General features: G+C 36.1%; 1 protein-coding gene across 4 annotated transcripts in view; it reads right to left on the reverse strand.

Annotated features, from left to right (window-relative positions):
• Positions 1-414: 414 nt before the first annotated feature.
• Rc3h2 (ring finger and CCCH-type domains 2) overlaps positions 415-18,549 on the reverse strand; it is a 63,186-nt gene continuing 45,051 nt past the window's right edge. For 2 of the 4 annotated variants that reach the window (XM_059260185.1, XM_059260184.1), the window contains 11 exons: positions 15,970-16,184; positions 13,369-13,802; positions 12,615-12,782; positions 9,578-9,724; positions 9,024-9,237; positions 8,552-8,636; positions 7,796-7,877; positions 7,575-7,709; positions 7,237-7,344; positions 6,989-7,137; positions 415-5,803 (listed from right to left, as the gene is read on the reverse strand). In XM_059260185.1, coding sequence (XP_059116168.1) covers positions 5,608-5,803; positions 6,989-7,137; positions 7,237-7,344; positions 7,575-7,709; positions 7,796-7,877; positions 8,552-8,636; positions 9,024-9,237; positions 9,578-9,724; positions 12,615-12,782; positions 13,369-13,802; positions 15,970-16,184 — 1,933 coding nt within the window. In that variant the 3' untranslated portion in view covers positions 415-5,607. Of the gene's footprint in view, positions 5,804-6,988; positions 7,159-7,236; positions 7,345-7,574; positions 7,710-7,795; positions 7,878-8,551; positions 8,637-9,023; positions 9,238-9,577; positions 9,725-12,614; positions 12,783-13,368; positions 13,803-15,969; positions 16,185-18,549 lie in introns of those variants that run through there. The other 2 variants (XM_059260187.1, XM_059260188.1) reach the window with 2 other exon arrangements.

The following is an 18,549-nucleotide window of genomic DNA, read 5'->3' on the forward strand; positions in this document are numbered from 1 at the left end:
TCTTTCCCATTTCTACACTCTTGAGAGCTTCTAGGGAAAGAGCTCATTTCATTGACCTATAGTCTTAAAGACTGGCACAGACGGGCATATGACACATCTGCTGGGTGAATAAATAAAGGGACCCAGGGGTCAATGACAATGGTGCTGAGATTCAGGCCTTTTTTCTTTTTTCTTTTCTTTTTTTTTTTTTAAATTCTGAAGCCTACAGAACGATTTTCATAACACAAGATTTTGTCCTATTTATGAATAGGACAAAGATGGTAAACTCAGTATTTTTTTTTTTACACCACCTCTCATTTAAAAAGTGCTCAATTTTGAATGAAATGTCAGACAGAATTAAATATTTCAACTTCCTTGGGCCTACTTACTTCCCAATGATATACCAATGAAGTAAGTGATCATTTAAGTCCCTACTTAAGGAGTGTCTTTCCAGCTTTATTAAGAAATATCAAGAAAATTAGGACAACTAAAACATACCATAAACTTAACATTGACACTAAGCAAACAACTTTTAAGGTGGACAAATAATTTTATTTTGTGCATGCAAATACATGTCAAGTACTGCAAACTTTTTCCATCAATTTTTCTCTCAAACACTGAAAATCATGATGCTCTATTTTGTGAACAGCCAAAGCTAATATCTCTTCACTTCAGTGCTACAGCAAAAACACACAGAATTCACTCTTTGCTATTCACTATCATCACAACCCTCATTGTTCCATCTCTGCCCACCCCCCACATACAGGCCTTAGAAAGTCCTAGCCTTCCCGCTTTAATCCTATTCCTATAGCACAAAGGGAAACATTACAATTTGGAAATTCAAATTGAAATAAATGGAATAGAATTTATTCCCATATATATTCCCCATTTCATTGTACAGAATTATTTTATAGTTTTAAATAGAAGCTGAGTATATGCCTTAAAAATGAGCATTAAATCCATCTTAGAGATGGTGCCTGCTTTTTACATGATGGGTGTACACCATCTTTAATTTCATTTACATTTCAATCGAACAATAGATTTGCAAAGAAAATGTCTAATACAGACGTAAAAATATTCACACTAAGCTTCACAATCGGTTGTACAATTGACAAACAGGCCTCTTTTCCCAAACTTTCCAGCTAAGCAAATTTATAAAATGTAATCAATGCAACAAGAAAAACATTTCTCTTTCACTTCCAGGGAAAAGAATATGCAATAAACAGTATAAATGCAGACAGCAGTTGCTGCAAGCTAACCACGATACTCCCAAGTGGCTGTACAGTGGGTATGTGCAGTACAAATAAAAGCCACATGTGTTGTATCACAACTACAGTATAATTGTTTGCCCAGCTAAGAGAATGCATGCACTTCCATGCCGTGGGTTATAAAGTGAGGCCTAATTCTTGACAGGTTGATGGAATATGTGCAAATGACCTTGGCTTTTGGCAGTACTAAGTGCAGCCAGTGTCTGTTTTTCACTGGTTTAGGGAATATTTTTAAAATTTTATATAAGAGAAAAAAAATAATTGCCAGTTTCAGACTTGGGGGGATAACTCCCCTTAAGAGTAAAAATAAGTCTCCACTCAAATGTGGGGTGTTCTGATCTGTGGTTTGACTCCTTGTACTCCCTTGCCAGCAAAGGGATACAAAGAAACAGCCAGTGTAAAGGAGTTACTAGCAAACTTAATCTCTAGAAAACGGGATACTCCTTGAGCATGTTCATCTGTGTTCTGCTTGCAGAAGGGGCCCTTCTGTAGAAGGAGTTACAGTAAGTGATCCCATCAGTACTCTTGATTCACCAAAACACAAAGAAAGTTCTAAGACACTAATACATAGCTGCAATGCAACTTTTCTCTTTAATGATTTGTTACCAATATTGGTGACAGTCTGCTCAGAAAATGACTCAAAGAAACAAGGGAAGAAATACTCAGATTCATAGCTGAAATCATATACTGAATCTGACTGTTACAAGTTCCAACCCTGGCTAAAAAGACAACATGGGCTGTATCACATCTAAAATTCGAAAGTAGGGTATATGGTTTTTAAACAAATTTTTTCAAATGGTTAAATGATCCCACTCAAAAGTCCTACAAATCATTGCATTCTGCAATCTTCTGTATATAAAATCAGGATGTGCTTTGTAACTCAGCATCAACTTGAAATCTGGGTCAAAGTGACTAGGATCCACACAAATGGGAAATTTTATTTTTTTTTGTATGAGAGGTTTCATTTAATTCTCTTATTAGAGCAAAAAGCTATGAAAGGAGAGAATCAGTGCCACGGGTCTAAAGAGCTACCTTTTTTTGAAAATTATAATGTACAACTGTCCCCACATATACTGGTTTGTTGCATGGCATTGAAATAAGTCATGGTAGCAAAGGCAAGAGAATCTGATTTGTTTAGGTACCAAGTAGAAGGAATACACATAGAACTCTTAGAATTCATAAAATGAAATGACCCCACACAAGACTAATGATGTCATATTCACAGCATCTGAATGTGGCACACTGACTAGGAACTGGACTCAGAAATTGGAAAGAAAAACAAAAACAAAACGTAAGGAAACCCACACCATTTTCCTGCTTTTCAGACTTCAGACTGCTTTTTCCTGGTTATACCCATAGGCAACACATGCAGTTTAGATATCAACATTACAAATTTTCTCTTCTATTGCATTGTAGCCTCTGATCCCAAATGCAAGACAGGCATTACTTTAAGTGTTTGAGACATACCAATAAGGTTGGCAGGTACACATGTCTTGATAAAGGGTCAAAGTGATGATTGCCCTCAATTTTAAAAGCCATGTTCTAGGTCTGTTTGTACTATTTTCCTCTATGACATCAGTAGGTACTACTTTGAAGAAAGGTCAGATGAACTGTTCTTTCTTCTCAAGTGGCAGAGATCCAATGGCTTTATTTCACATTAAACCCACCAAAACAGACAGTAGGTTGTCACCACATAAAAGATGCAATACATAATAACATCAACACAGAAACAATTCCTATGTTGTTAGTGAGAAAGAGTAAAAACTGAAGAATAGGGAGTTATTATTTTGTGGGATCATCTGCTGCAAGACAAGCATTACTTTAAGTGTTTGAGACATACCAATAAGGTTGGCAGGTACACATACTGATGCAAATGTAATTTACTGAACAAGTAGGCAAACACCTAAGCATCCCAACCCCTCCAGCAGAGCACAACCACGCTTCAAAATTTCAATTGTAAAATTAAAAAGATAAGGTTAAATACACAAGATCAATTTATGTAGTATATTATCACCCTCAGAAAGTGCTGAAGATGTTTGTGTAGTTCTGTTGCACGGAGGGTTCTTTCCCTGAGGGCACATAAGGAGCTCTCAACTGTTAATAGGTCTCTATTTTGTAACAAAATAGCAATTTTAAAATCTTAAAAAAAAATACATTACCTTCAACATGGAAGATCTCACTATTAAATATCCATGAAATAGACAGACTGGTTTACATAACCTTTTTGGAATTACAAACAGAAAAAAAAAAGACTGGAAGCATTTCAAATGTAATAAGCTCATATTCATAGAAAGGTTCTGATATAAATTATATAACAATCATGTTCCTGTAATATCCTAGGCTAATTTATAATGTCAGAAATAAGTTAATGTAACATGGTTTAAAACTCTTGTTCCTATTCATTTCAGGTTACAGAGTGAAATAAATAAAATGTCTTTGTAGGGATGGGGAGCACTGGCCATGGCAAAAAGGTACAGTACTAACCAAAGGAAACTAAGTCAAGGCTACTGTGCTGTTATGCTACAAACAAACATCTTCATACACTTAAGCATTAAATAAATGTGTAAGATCTTCCATACTGACACCAGAATATCAAAACTACCCCTTTGTTTCTCAGGTATTATTTACAACTTATCAGTCACCTTATGAGCATGTTCATTAAGACAGTTATCAAACACCAGTATTTACTCATTCCAATCAAGAAATTTCAGGGAAATGTCAACCCTCCCACCCCTGGAAATGTGCACAAAACTTTTATCAAAATCTTACAATGTTGTGGTTTTTGTAAAATAACTAAATAGCTCAGACGACCAATAACATGATCCTGTTTAAGCATCTTGCTAGCAGGAGAAGCCCTTACATACAGTACACCTGGTGAAAGATCAGCTTGGCTTAAAATATTCCAGTACAATTTTTAGAGTAAACAACTTCACAGAAGTTAATTAAAAAATAATGAAAGTCAAACTAACCTTAAAGAAATAGAGGAAAAACAAAATAAAACAAATAACAACAACAAAAAAAACCCACTATAGGTTAAGATTACCACCAGGAAGGAATGCCCAGCTTTTGTTTTCAAATATTGACTGAAATTTAAGCTTCAATAAAATACCATCCACAAATCTGAGACATGGCTGGTTGAACATACTGCATATTTTCAGATGCCAAGTGAAAATTTCAGTCACATTATGGCAGGGCGGAAATTATTCATGTTTTTAAGTATGGATAAATGTTAGCCAACGTTCTACTACTACATGGTTCAAAGTCTTATCAACCTAACAGTCAGAAAACAAGGAAAATTAAACCCAACATGAAGTTAACAATAAACAATATCTAACTAAAACAATGCAATGAACACCCAAATTAATTTCTTTAAATTAAAGACCCAGCAATACCATCTTGTTAGTCAGTGCAAACGCTACATACAGGGTTTTCTCAAGAAAGCTGAAAGCACCTGATTCTTTTGCCAAGTCATCAGATTCAATAATGTACAGGCTTAAATCTGCATTTTAAAAAATTGCCATTACATTAGTGCATAATTTATCAAAATTGTAAAAACGATTCTGCATAACTTAGGAGAATTTAATATCTAGTACATCAGCTGAAAGACTTAGGCACTTGGTTATATTTTTAATTAATTACTTCAACAAGTAGCCTGTGTATAAATATTAACAAAGCAGAAACTAGTTTTGAAAATGGAAAATTAAAAAAATTAAATGCTACAGATAAAAGCACTGCACCACAATTCTACATATAATGCAGTAAAGAAAGCTACTATATAACCCTGTAAAACTCTATGGTAAGAACAACTAACTCCACTCTTCAAAAAATGAAAAAGAAAAGAAAAAAGAAAAAGAAAAGAAAAATCCATGCAAAGTCCAATAAAAAAGATAAATAAAGCAGCTGGAATGAGATGGAAATTTCTCTCAGTGAAACATAAAATAGAAATAAATTAGTTAATTAACTCTACTTTCACTAGATGTATCATTGTAGGATCCTGCTAGTTTAATAACTGAGTTGTTAATTTACTGTAGAAGCCATTTAAAATAGGAAATGGCTCAGTTACTGCACCGGATTGCTACAAACTCATAAAAAGCTGCTTGAAGCTTAAGTTAAATGTTGTCCAAATTCCAATAATTTCTGGAAAGTGAACGTTACCCTAGTAAAGTAAATTTTCTTTTTTTTTTTTCATAATGCTAATGCAAGAGGGCTTGAAGTATCAAAGAGTCCACAGGAAATGGATGCCCCCAGTAATATCTTTTTTTTAAAAAAAATATACATTATATAATATATATTATATATATAAAAAGCTAGTGTAAATGCTTCCATGGTGTGGTCACAAATTTGAAAGATGAGCCTCCTTTCAGCTGTTAACCATCTTCCCATTTGCAATAGGTTTTAAAAAGTCGTTTTTATCTTCAGACATAACATGAGTTTTCAGAATGAGGTTGCCAGCACTGACAGATGTGGTGATGGGGAGGCAGCCTGCACTGCTAATAGACACTGGGAGTGGCTGGCTAAAGCAAGACGTTACCGGCAGAACTGTTTTTTGCTCCTCCCTGAGAGAAAATAAATGATAGTGAAAGCAAATTAACTTTAAGTGCAAATATTTAAGAGTTATCATATATGCTCTCTAAAAGCTATTTCAAACTTAAAGAAGATAGGCTTTTTCTGTGGGCTCTTAATCAAGAAAAGTATTGAATGGGGGCTGGAGAGATGGCCTCAGCAGTCAAGAGCACTAGCTGCTCTTCCAGAGGATCATTTCAATTCCCAGGACCCAAATGGCAGCTCACAACTGTCTGTGACTCCAGTCCTAGGAGATGCAATGGCCACTCTGGCCCCTCCAGGTACAAAACTTGCACAGGGTACACAGACATACATGTAGGCAGAACACCCAGACACATAAAAATTAATAAATAAAAATTAAAATAATGTGTAAAGTATCAAAAGTCTCTAAAAAGGTCCTATTTTCCACATTTATGATAAAAATTAAAATACTGATTAGATGACATATAAATTATCAAGCTTAAGACCAGGCCCAAATCTCTGGCAGTAATTAAACAAAATGGCAATATAATAGCCAAGAAAATTATAACATGATTCTTAAAACAAGAAACATTTAACATAGTTTTTGTTTGCACTAGTTTTTATTTAAAAAAAAAAAAAATTGTTTTATGTGTACAGGTGTTTTGCTTTCCTGTATGCATATGCACCACATGTGTACAAGGGGGTTGGATCCCCTGGAACAGGAATTATGGCCAGTTGTGAGCCACCATGTAGATGCTGGGAACCAAACCTGAGTCTTATGCAATAGCAACAAGTGCTCTTAACAGCTGAGCCTCTCTTCAGCCTCTTATGGTTTGTTTTTTAAACAGGGTCTTGCTATGGATTCCATGACAGCCTAGAACATATAGGTAGCCCATTCTGCCTCTGCCTCACAAGTGTTGAAGTTACAGCTGTGTTAATCTAGGAATTAATTTTCCATCTACAAGTTTGGCCAAACTGAAGAAGTATAATCTAGAAACAAGAGAACTTTCATCCCAACAAATAGTTAAGTTTTGGGTTATTAAAATAAACTGCTTTACTAGTTCAAATTTCCCGAAAAATACAGACTGACCAGATCATTACTTTATTAGATAAGGTTTCCCCCAATAGTAAAAAGTCAAAATGAATCTAACACTGCATCTACTTATAGTATTTACACCCTATGCCCCCTGCTTATGAAGGGTCTGTCTAACACTCACAGAGTCACATGGTCTTCACCTAAACTCTGTCTCTTCTGCTTCATTGGGTCCTTCTGCTGCTGCTGGCTGGGATGGCCATTTTCCACTGCTGTTCCATTCAGCAACTGATCATTTTGAGAACTGATACCAAGTTGTATGTCCAGGATTTCCTAAGAAAATAAAATGTTAACCTTTCAATATGACAGTATTTTATGCGTTTTAATTTACAACAGAACAAAGCCAACTAATTATCTAATCGTGGTACTTACTTCAATTTGTTCACTTTGTCCATCAGGTTCATCAGTATCAAGTGCTGAAAGCTCTAACTCAATATCTCTATCGGGTTTCGTATCTACTGTGTCTTCTGTATAATCACTCTGTAAATAAGAAAAATATTAATTTTACACTTGCAGAACCTAGAGTCTCCTTTAAATTAAAATGGGAATCCTAAAGAATTAGTTCAGAAGTCTGAGACTATTATTTCTACTCTAAGTTTTAAAAAGTAATCAATCATTTATCTGGAAAATTCACTAAGACATAGTATATCCCAGTACACAGCCGAAGAAAGCAAATACATTAACGTGAAGCCGAGACATCATTCCCTTACCTCTCCATTTCTCAGTTCAATTTCCTTGTTTAGAAGATTTAAAGTAAGGTGACGGCCTTCATCCAGGGAATTCCACTTCTGCTGCATGGCTAGAGCATTAGCTTCCCTCTGAAGAAGTAATGAGTTACTCTTGGCCTCCATGAAGAAAGAGGAAAATATAAACTTAGCTTTCTATTAATATTTTACTTTTTAAAAATCAAAGCTAAATAAATAGAGCCTACCTGCTGAAGTTCAATACTCAAAAGGTCTCCAGTACTGGAATGCTTTCTATGGCCAGACAAATCAGTAACAATGAATCTGTCCCTTTAAAAAGAAGTATGTTTATTGTAGTTAAAGTGAGATATAAAGCAACTAAAACATTAATGACTCTATGTTCTTTGAATATGTCTAGTCATCATTCCACAAATGTATGTTTCAGACATTTTTTTTTTTAAAGATTTATTTATTTATTATGTATACAGCATGTATGACCAGAAGAGGGAGCCAGATCTCATTAGGTGGTTGTGAGCCACCATGTGGTTGCTGGGAATTGAACTCAGGACCTCTGGAAGAGCAGTCAGTGCTCTTAACCTCTGAGCCATCTCTCCAGCCCCCAGACATTTTTTATACAGCTCAAATTATCGGAGTATCTACTGTGGACAACCAGTTATTTGTCCATTATATACATATATCGCTATACATAAATGTGTGTGTGTGTGTGTGTGTGTGTGTGTGTGTGTGTATGTGTATATATATAATTTTTTTTTTTTCTTCCACTTTTTCAAGACAGGGTTTCTCTGTGTAACAGCCCTGGCTGTCTTGGAACTCATTATGTATATGTAGACCAAGCTGACTTGGAATTCACAGAGATCTACTTGTCTCTGCCTCCCAAGTTATGAGATTAAAGGCATTTGCCACTATTGCTCAGCTGGTTTCTGTATTTTAAAATGCATGTAGTTTGAAAGTAAAGACTCTTAAGGAAATGAGCGTAAAGTTACCGCTCAATGTAGTGTGCTGATGATGTGGCCTCACTGCCATATGAACTCCACCTTGAATCAACAGCATTGACATAAGGGACATAATCTGTAAGAAACAAAAAGAAACAATTATTAGAAAAGCAGAAAATAAGAGCTGGGCATCGGTGGTGCACGCCTTTAATCCCAGTACTCGGGAGGCAGAGCCAGGAGGATCTCTTTGAGTTCAAGGACAGCTTAGTCTACAAAGAGAGATCCAAGACTGCCACAAGTTTGAGGCTAGCTCAGATACAGAGTGAGACCCTGTCTCAAAAAAAATAAAAAGACAAAAGAAATTTTAAAAATGGCTGTGTATTTTTTCCCACTAACCAAAGGTTTTGTTTAAACCACTTCATTCTCAGTTTAACATGGTTATTAAATGGAATGTTTTCTATCCCACAGGTTAGGAATAAAAGTACACAGTATAAATTCTTTGGTATTACTAAAAATGGATCACCTGATACACTGATGGGCTTAGTTGCACTTCCTTGGGAAGCAGTGGCCTGGACAGGATCTGTTGTATGATAACCTGTTCGGGAGGATCGGGAAATTGCACCCCATTTTGAGATAATGGGTCCATCACTAAAGGGAATAATTGGGTCTTCTTCTTTTGTCCTTCTCTGAGTTTCAAATAAATGAACTCTTCTCTTAACATCCCCACTGTCCAGGTCCTGAAGAAACGAAAGATACCAGTCAAAGAGCTGCTGGTGATTACTGTAGATTAATGATAAAGCATGTTCTTAAAAGACACATAACTAGGCTTCTCTGGTCAATTTTACACTAATTATGGATCTCAATGGTATGTAACAACCATATTAAAACTACCAAACTATTATCAAATGAAACATTCCATGAAATTTGTTTTAATTTATTAAAATATTACCCTGTACTTACAGATAAGTTATACCGTCAGAATATAAAAGACTAAAGCCTTCATTTTAAAACTTGAGACATCAACATTATCTTCCCTACCTCCAAAGCCCCCTTTTCCCCAATCAAGCAAAATCATACCATTAGCACAGCATTTGAATTAGCAATTACGTCTTTGGGCTCTGAATCAATGGCATTTATACAAGAGCCTATGGTGCCACAAGACCAGGGAGAATAATGGGAAAGATGGTCTTCCTCAAATTTTGTGCCACTCACACTCTCAGAGAACTGATTAAAAGAAGAAGGAAAAAAAAGGGCAAATTAGTATGAAACCTAACTTTACAAGCTTGTAACTAACACTGAATATTAAACAATTAAAGGATCATATCGTTAATAATTAAACTCTTTCCATTACTAACATAAAAGCTGGGATGATGGCTCACTTCCATAATAACTATCATTTGGTGACCTGAGGCAGAACTACATGTAGTTCAAGGTTAACCTGGGCTATATATTGAGTTCCACAGCAGCCTGGCTATGTGGAGCAGAACCTTCTCTCAAATGGAATAAAACAAACAAACAAATAAGTGAATCGGCTCTAAGCAATAATATTCATATAATAGAAAATGCACATCTTCTTTTCCTTTGTCTTGTAAGTTATTTATTCCCTATCTTCTTTCACTTTTGTCCTATTAAGTGATCTTTAAATTTTTTTAAATATACTTAAATTTCACTTTCATTATTTACTTATTTAGTGTGCACGTACACAGGTACCATAATTTGTGAATAGAAGCCAGAGGACAACTTGTGGGAGTTGTTTCTCTCCCTCAACCATGTGGGTTGCAGGAATCAAACCAAAAGCATCAGGCTTCGAAGCAAGCAGCCCTACCTACTAAGCTGTCTTACTGCCTCAGTCCTTTAACTGCTCTTACAAAACTCCTGACCAATACTATCAAAATCAATTAATAATAACACACTAACATGGTATATAATGCTTGCAAAAAAAAAAAAAAAAGAAAAGAAAAACATAGATAGCTCACAGTCTATGTCTTAGAGCAGTCTGTAATTTCTTTGAAAAAAGATTATGTAGCAAATGACATATTAAATCATGCAGCATTAACTAGCAAAAGGAATTCAAAGGCAGCACTGAAGCTAGAAAAGGAAAAGAACAGATATGAAAGGAAATGTAAGGCACTATAGTAATACTGCCAGGACACTAAAGTTGTAAGAATCATAAAATCAAATTGACTAATTATAGAGATAGGAACAGAAAAGTTAAACATGAGTAATGCTATTTGCCAATAGCTGATCTGAATCTCAGAGAAATACTTATTTCTTAAAGTACATTGTATAAAAAAAAAAAAAAATGAAAATATGGGCCAGGCAGTGGTGGCGCACACCTTTAATGCCAGCATTTGGGAGGCAGAGGCAAGTGGATGGAGCTCCATGTCCAAGGCCACCCCGGTCTACAGAACTAGTTCCAGGACAGCCATGACAACACAGAGAAACACTAACTCAAAAAAAAAAAAAAAAAAAAAAAAGGAAAATGTAAATGACATCACTAACAATCATTGCCAAGCTGTTTACTTGTTCTGAGGCAGTCTCAGTTTAGTGAGATGAATATGGATAGGTTAAAAATGTAGTGCTTTATGAAATACTCCTGAATAGAACTCTTTATCTAATTTGGGTGTTATAACTCATTTTTACACACCCAGCACTAGAAAGGCTGATTCAGGAGAATTGCTGAGGCCTAGGCTACCTAGTGAAACACTGTCTCAACAAACAAAACTAGGGGATAGTGAAATGGCTCAACAGTTGAATGTGTTTGCTGCTATTCCAGAGTTTGGTTCCCATCACCCACACTGAGCAGCTAATAACCTCCTTTAACTCCTGCTCCAGGGAATCCAGTGCCTTATTCTGGCCTCTATGGGCCTCTGTACATGTGGCATATACTCAGACAAGACAGACAGACAGACAGGCAGGCAGACAGACAGACAGACAGACACACACACACACACACACACACACACACACACATTTTAAAAAGGAAAAGTAAATTAAAAAACAAAACAAAACCCCACAAATTTAATTAAAAAGATTATGTATGTACACCTGGGGCTATGCCAAAATAATCCAGGGGCAAGAAGTACAAATGAAACAAATTTGACCAAATTGACAATTATGAAACTGATATAATTATATGCAATTATTGTGAGTCTTTACATTTTTTGTATGTCTGAAACTTTTCTTAACAAAAAAGATTAAAAAAAAATTTTTTTTTTGGGGGGGGGTTGTACCAGAAACACTGGGGGTGAGGAACAAACCAGAGTATGTGAAAAATATTTTTTCACTGGGTGATGGTGGTGTACACCTTTAGTCCAGCACTGGGGAGGCAAAGGCAGGTGGATCTCTGTGAGTTTGAGGCCAGCCTGGTCTACAGAACAAGTTACAGGACAGGCAGAGTTGTTACACAGAGAAACCCTATCTGAAGAAAACAAAAAGAAAAAAATAAAATTTTTGTCTAAATATTCTATATATAGAGAAATAACACACACACACACAAAAAAACATAGAATAAAAAAGGCAAGTAGAATGGAAATCAGCCTGTCATAGACTTGTTTTGTAATAACAAGAATAATTAACAGAGATACAAATAGCAGAAATAATACAGTAGGCATTTCTGCACTTCTTGTGAAACAGAAAAAAAAATTAGGACTCAAACTTTATCTATTTATAAACCGAAAGATCTTGTACAAATTATTTAACCTCTCCTGGTTATAACCTATGAAATGGGGACAATACCTGCCCTCTGAGCTTTTCATGAGAATTAAATAAAATAGCATTTTTTAAGTTGCATGCACCAATCAGGGGTTAGGGTGAAGTTCAGTGGTAGAGAATGTGCAAAGTTCTTGGTTTGGACCTAGCCCAAAACACAACAGCCAAAAAAACATAAGAATAAAAATATAAAGTATTAGGTCTACTGCTGCAAGGCTTTTGAAATCCTGGTAAAGGACTCTTAGATTGAGAATCTCCTCACCTAGCCATAGTTTACACACTGTTTACTGAGGTAAATTTGACTCCATAGAAAACCATTCTAAAATATCCAAAATAGTTGACCCTAGTTTAAAGTCAGCTGTTTGACCATTCGTGATTAATAAGCAGTTAAAATCTTTCTTACATCTGTTCGGAAGTCTACACTGAATAGAGGAGAAGGTGGTGTTGGTGATTGTGTTGCCACAGGAAGCGTTGAAGAGACAGGTGCTTTCTGGGTATGGTACTGTGCCCACTGATCTGGTTTTCTTCTTATCTGTTCCTCACAAGTGGTCTTCAAATGACCACAAGGCTCCTAAGAGAGACAAAAGAAAAAAAATTTTGGTCACTTATAGAGTGGTAAATAAACTGAACTAAGTTCTGTGAGAATAAGGTAAAAAGCTTCATATTGTTGGGACGCACACACATACACAAAGAGCAGAGAAAATGCCTCAGCACCCTAGTGTTCTCTCCATATACTCAAACAAAAAGGTTAACATATGTTCAGCTGATGTCAAATATAATGTGAGCACTCAATTTTCTACTTTAGAAGTTGTTTGTATATATGTGAAACTACTGAAAAGAGGCCTTGTCCTTATATCTTCAGGACTGCTTAGAAACTTCTGTATCAGTTCCTAGCTGAATGTAACATTTTTTTGAACATTGGTATGTATGAAGTCTAGTTCTAAGAGCTTTTATTTTTTAATTAATTCTCACAACAGCCTTATGAGTAGGCACTACTCTTATTTCCATTAAACATGAAAAACACAAAAGCTGAGCCATACAAAGGTCAAGTAACTTCTCTAAATCACACGGTTAGTGAGAGTCAGCTTGGTTTGACTCAAGACACAAGATCTCAACTAACACATGACAGTAACATTTCTATGTTCAACATTATTTACCCTTGGTAAAGGCACAGTCGTCCTTGGCTCATTTGGTGGCTGACAAGCCACTGAATAATATCCATCTAATGAGTTGTATCTTTCCCGTAAAGATGTCTGATAGACAGATGAGTGCATCACATCCATTGGAGGTAAAGAATTGCTTCTAATAATATCATCTCGTTGGTACATAGCTGGGCGCCAGATGCGCCTGCTGTCATACACAGGAGCATACATTCCAGAAGGTACTGGGGGAACTGGTCCATACTGCTGCGGAGGAGGAGGCTGGTAAGGAGAAGAATTCATTCGGTCTCGAGGGGAAAATGTACTGTAATGATCGGCATATGGCATGGAAGCAGGTGGGAGGGAGGACTCTGGAACATTATTGGACCTCACAAAGCGAGGAACACAAGGAGTCACACCAGCTGGTACCGTTGGAGGTGGTGGGTAGTATCCTTGAAAATTGGAAAGAGGAATATTCAATGTAACATCTTAGTAAAAACCAACATTTTATAATGGTTCAAGTCTAAAGCAGCTCTGATTGTGGGAACATACAATCAATGTTGACCTTTACCTTGATATAGAAACTGCATTATTATCAAGATACCATTATACTAATATCAACATTCAACACTATTAAAACTATTCCTTAAAATCAAAACACAGAGCTGTTGGCAGATGGCAGACTGATTCCTGTTTAATGAATTTTCTCTCCCTCCCTCCCTCCCTCCCTCCCTCTCTCTTCTCTCTCTCTCTCTCTCTCTCTCTCTCTCTCTCTCTCTCTCTCTCTCTCTCTCTCTCTCTTAAAGGTTTTTCAAGACAGAGTTTCTCTGTACACTGGCTGTCCTGGAACTCACTTTATAGACCAGGCTAGCCTCAAACTCACAAAGCTCCCTTCACCTGCCTCTCTGCCTCCCAAGTGCTGGGATCAAAGATGTGTGCCACCACTGCCCAGCCTGTTAAATGAATCTTTTGCATGAGGTTTCTATTTCTAAGTAAGTAATTAGTTACATCACTGGTTCTTATTAAGCATTTGAGTAGAGAGGTTAAAGATCTATTTCAGAATTCATTATTCATTTTCTTTTCAAATTGTACAAAAAAAAAAAAAAAAAAAAAAAGATGTGGTGGCACGCTCCTTTAATTCCAGCATTCGTGAGGCAGAACTCTAAAGAGTTTGAGGCCAGCTTGGTCTAAGAGTTTCAGACCAGCCAGGGCTACATATAGTTAGACTCAGCCTCAAGAATAAATAAAAATAAAAAAGCAGGGTTGTAGAGATGGCTCAGTGGTTAAGAGCACTTGTTGTTCCTGAGGAGGACCTGGGTTCAGTTTCCAGCACCCACAGAGCAGCTCACAACCACTGGTAACCCCAGCTCCATGTATATATATGCAGGAAAACGCTCATATACATAAGAGTAAAAATAAGTGTTCTTTTAACAAAGCACAAAAACATTACATTTTACATACCATTTCATTGAGTTCATTCATGGACTCTATATTTGATTCTTACAAATGACAACTATAAGTATCTAGGTAGGAGAATGAAAGACTCTTACTTATCTCTAACCAGTTATAAAAATTCTGCATAGATTAACGATTTCTATGCATCACCTGGAATATAAACCTACTAGAAGAAATCATGAGAGATGCTTCAAGGTACTAGAACAAGCAAGAATTTTTTTTGGAAAGACCCCAAAAGTACAAAAACAAAGGCAAATCAGGTAAGTGGAACTATATCAAACAATAAAACTTCTCACAGGAAAAAAAACAGACTAGAGGCAACCTACAGCATGATAGAAAATATTTGCAAGCTACATATATGATAAATGCAATAAAAAAACAAAGCAACTTGATAAATATAAGCAGGATATTGAAAATAAACGTTTGTCAAAGATATCCAAATGGCAAACTAGTATAATAAAAATGCTTAACATCAGTAATATTTTAGAATATACAAATAAAAACCAAAATGAAGTATCATCTCACTCCAGTACAAATAGCTATTATTAAAAAAAAAAAAAGTCAGGATAGCAATATGGCTCAGTTGTTAAGAGCACCTACCATGCAGACTAAAACTCAATATGAGCTTACTCCCACACCACTCCCCAAACGCACATGGTAGAAATAGAGGACTACCATAAGTGCACTGTGGCATCAATGTCTCCCTTTATTACACGCCCCCACCCACACAAAATACTACAGATATCAAGGATTGACAAGGATGTATAGCAATACAAATCCCTGTATACTACTGGTGGGAATGTAGAAAACATACGCATCTAGGTATATGAATGGTGCAAATGTTAATGTAAGTGTTAACGCAAATGAAAATGAATAATAGTCTTGGTTGGTTGGTTTGTCTGTTCTGAGAAAGGGTCTCATGTAGTATAAGCTGGCCTTGAACTCACTATGTTAGCTGGCTTTGATTTCTTGATTCTCCTTGCCACCATCTACCAAGTGATAGAATTACTAACTAGAAGGAAAGATTTCTTAGAACAGGAAGAAAACTTATGGGTCAGAATGGAATTAATCTGTTAATGTAGATAATGTAGAAACTCATTTATTTAGGGTAATAAATATATATTGTTTGCTTCTTTGTTCTTAGAACTGACTAAAATTACTTACCTGTTTGTGGGTATTGTGGGACTTCAAAGGGTATCTGAGTCCTTGGATCTTGAAAATACTGAATGCTTTCAGAATGTTGAGGATATACTGGAACTCTAGTTAGAAACGGGCTGGATTTCGGAGGCACAGAGCTCAGCTCTGTCCCAAAATTAGAGGGCCCAGCGGAGGTAGCTGCTGCGTTACTTACAGGAGTCTTGGGTGGAGAACCAATTTTACTGGAGAGAAAAATCAAAGGATGAGCAAAGGATAACTCACTATGATTGCTAAGTCTTCCTCAGAGAAATTTCTCATAAAATTGTAATGCAAAACTATCAACAGAAAACATGTCAGGTATTTTGACAGGGGCAAATACATTTGGCAAGAAATTTCACTGCCTCCTCACACTGTAATTCACAAGCCCATATAGTAACAGTTCTCATGTTCTGATGAGGCTAACAGTATATAAAAATAAATTCCACTAAAGTGGCTTTTCAGCTGACTGTGACTCATTCTTTAAAGATTTTTCCTGTTTTTTTTTTGGGGGGGGGAGGGGGATGCAAAAATTCTGCTCATTAAGTTTAAAAAGTAAACAATAAAGTCTATCAGAAGAAGTCTTTGGGGCAAAGAAGATAGACATAGTAAAAAATAATTTGATTAGCTAAAATGTAATATAAAAAGAAGTCCATTTTTGTTTGTTAACTCTATGTGTGTGACATCAAGACAACAGTTCCTGGCTTAGAGTAGGCACTCAGTAAACATTTGCTGGACAAATAAATATAAAATTCTAGCATAAAGTGAGTACTTAATATGTGTTGGGTGGATGTAATGCCAATTAATTTGTTTTACTACAAAACGATTTTCTTGGTTGAATAAGCAAGTACTCAGCACTAGAGAATATTATCATGATATTTTTGTTCCCTTTCAAAAAAAGCTTTAAGAACTCTGCCAGGTGATGGTGGCACACAACTTCAATCCCAGTACTCGGGAGGCAGAGGCAGGTGGATCTCAGTGAATTCAAGGCCAGCCTGGTCTACAGAGCAAGTTCCAGGACAGTCAGGGCTACAAGAGAAAAAAAAAAAAAGCTTTAAAACCCTATAAAGAGGGCCGGGCGGTGGGCGGTGGTAGTGCACACCTTTAATCCCTGGCAATGGAAGCAGAGCCAGGCAGATCTCTGTGAGTTCAAGGCCAGCCTGGTCTACAGAGCGAGATCCAGAACAGGCACCAAAACTACACAGAGAAACCCTGTCTCGAAAATAAACAAACAAACAAACAAACAAAACCCTAGAAAGAGCTTTAAATATGTTTTGTAGGAATTCAAATATATTACAACCCAATCACATTAAGAAGCTTTTTTCCAGCCAGGCAGTGGTGGTACATGCCTTTAATCCCAGCACTCAAGAGGCCTCTCACAACACCTCTTCTTAAAGAACTGAGCATACATATTCCTGTGTTCCAATAATACAAAGCCTTTCCAAGTTTATCATACAGAATCTATTTAGATATCTAACACCCAAACTACACTAGAAGACTCTTAGAGGGAGGGGCTGTATCAAGTTCATTTTCATTAAGGACATCAGTGTGTCATGTGTTAGGTAATCCATATATTTAAATGAATAAGTAGTTTTCTTATATCTTAAAATTTTTTTATTACATCTTACTCGTGTGTTCACGTATGCATGTGTACACACACAGAGAAGTCAACATGTGACACATAATAGTACCTTACTAATTTTTCATGGCTGAATAACAGAACCCATTGTTATGAATATAAGTTTTGTAATGTTACCTTGCCAAAATCTTCAGTATTCTATTTTCTAAACATGTAGCATAAGGTTTTTATAGCCTCATAAGGTTTCCATAGCCTCATAACAATCAACTTACCATAAGCTTATTTTATGTATCAGTCAGTAACATAAACATTCAGATATATAAATGAGTGTACGGTGCTAGGTACCAAACCAAGGACACTCTGCATGCAAGCAAGCACTTTAACATTGAGCTAGATCTCCAGCACAAACATTCAGTTCTCTAAGGCTAGCCCTAACATTTCACATATTTACCAACAAACTTACACCATACTTTCTTTTTCCCCATCAAAACTTTTATACTACATTAGGAACATGGAATATTCCTATCCTTTAACTAATATGCTTCATTTGTGTAAATGCTGCATCTACACCTATAGCACTGAGTCCTTTAAAAACAGAGAAGTCTATTTTTCAGGTATTTCTAACTGCCAGTGACAAAGCTTGGAATGAAGTAGTCAATATTTTTGATGTGTCGTCTCTCAAATACATAAAGATCATTCTGTTAATAAAGAATTTCCCCCACTATATACTGAACTATAAAAGTTGAAAATAGTACATTTAACTTATATCGTCTCCATGACATGAAGTCAGTACAGGTTTCCTGTGTGCCAAGCATGATGCTTTTTTCCACAGCAGGCATATACTAATACTGACAAACTTACTCAAGGGCAATAAAATCTGAAAATGCTTTAACTTCAATTTTTAAACTTCAAAATATGAGATTCTAAAACTGTTAGTAGCTTCCAATTATCTGAAAGTTTCAACACTTTTCATAAGGAAAAAAAAATCCCTT

Source organism: Peromyscus eremicus, chromosome 4 (assembly GCF_949786415.1).
Source record: "Peromyscus eremicus chromosome 4, PerEre_H2_v1, whole genome shotgun sequence".
Lineage (NCBI taxonomy): Eukaryota > Metazoa > Chordata > Mammalia > Rodentia > Cricetidae > Peromyscus > Peromyscus eremicus.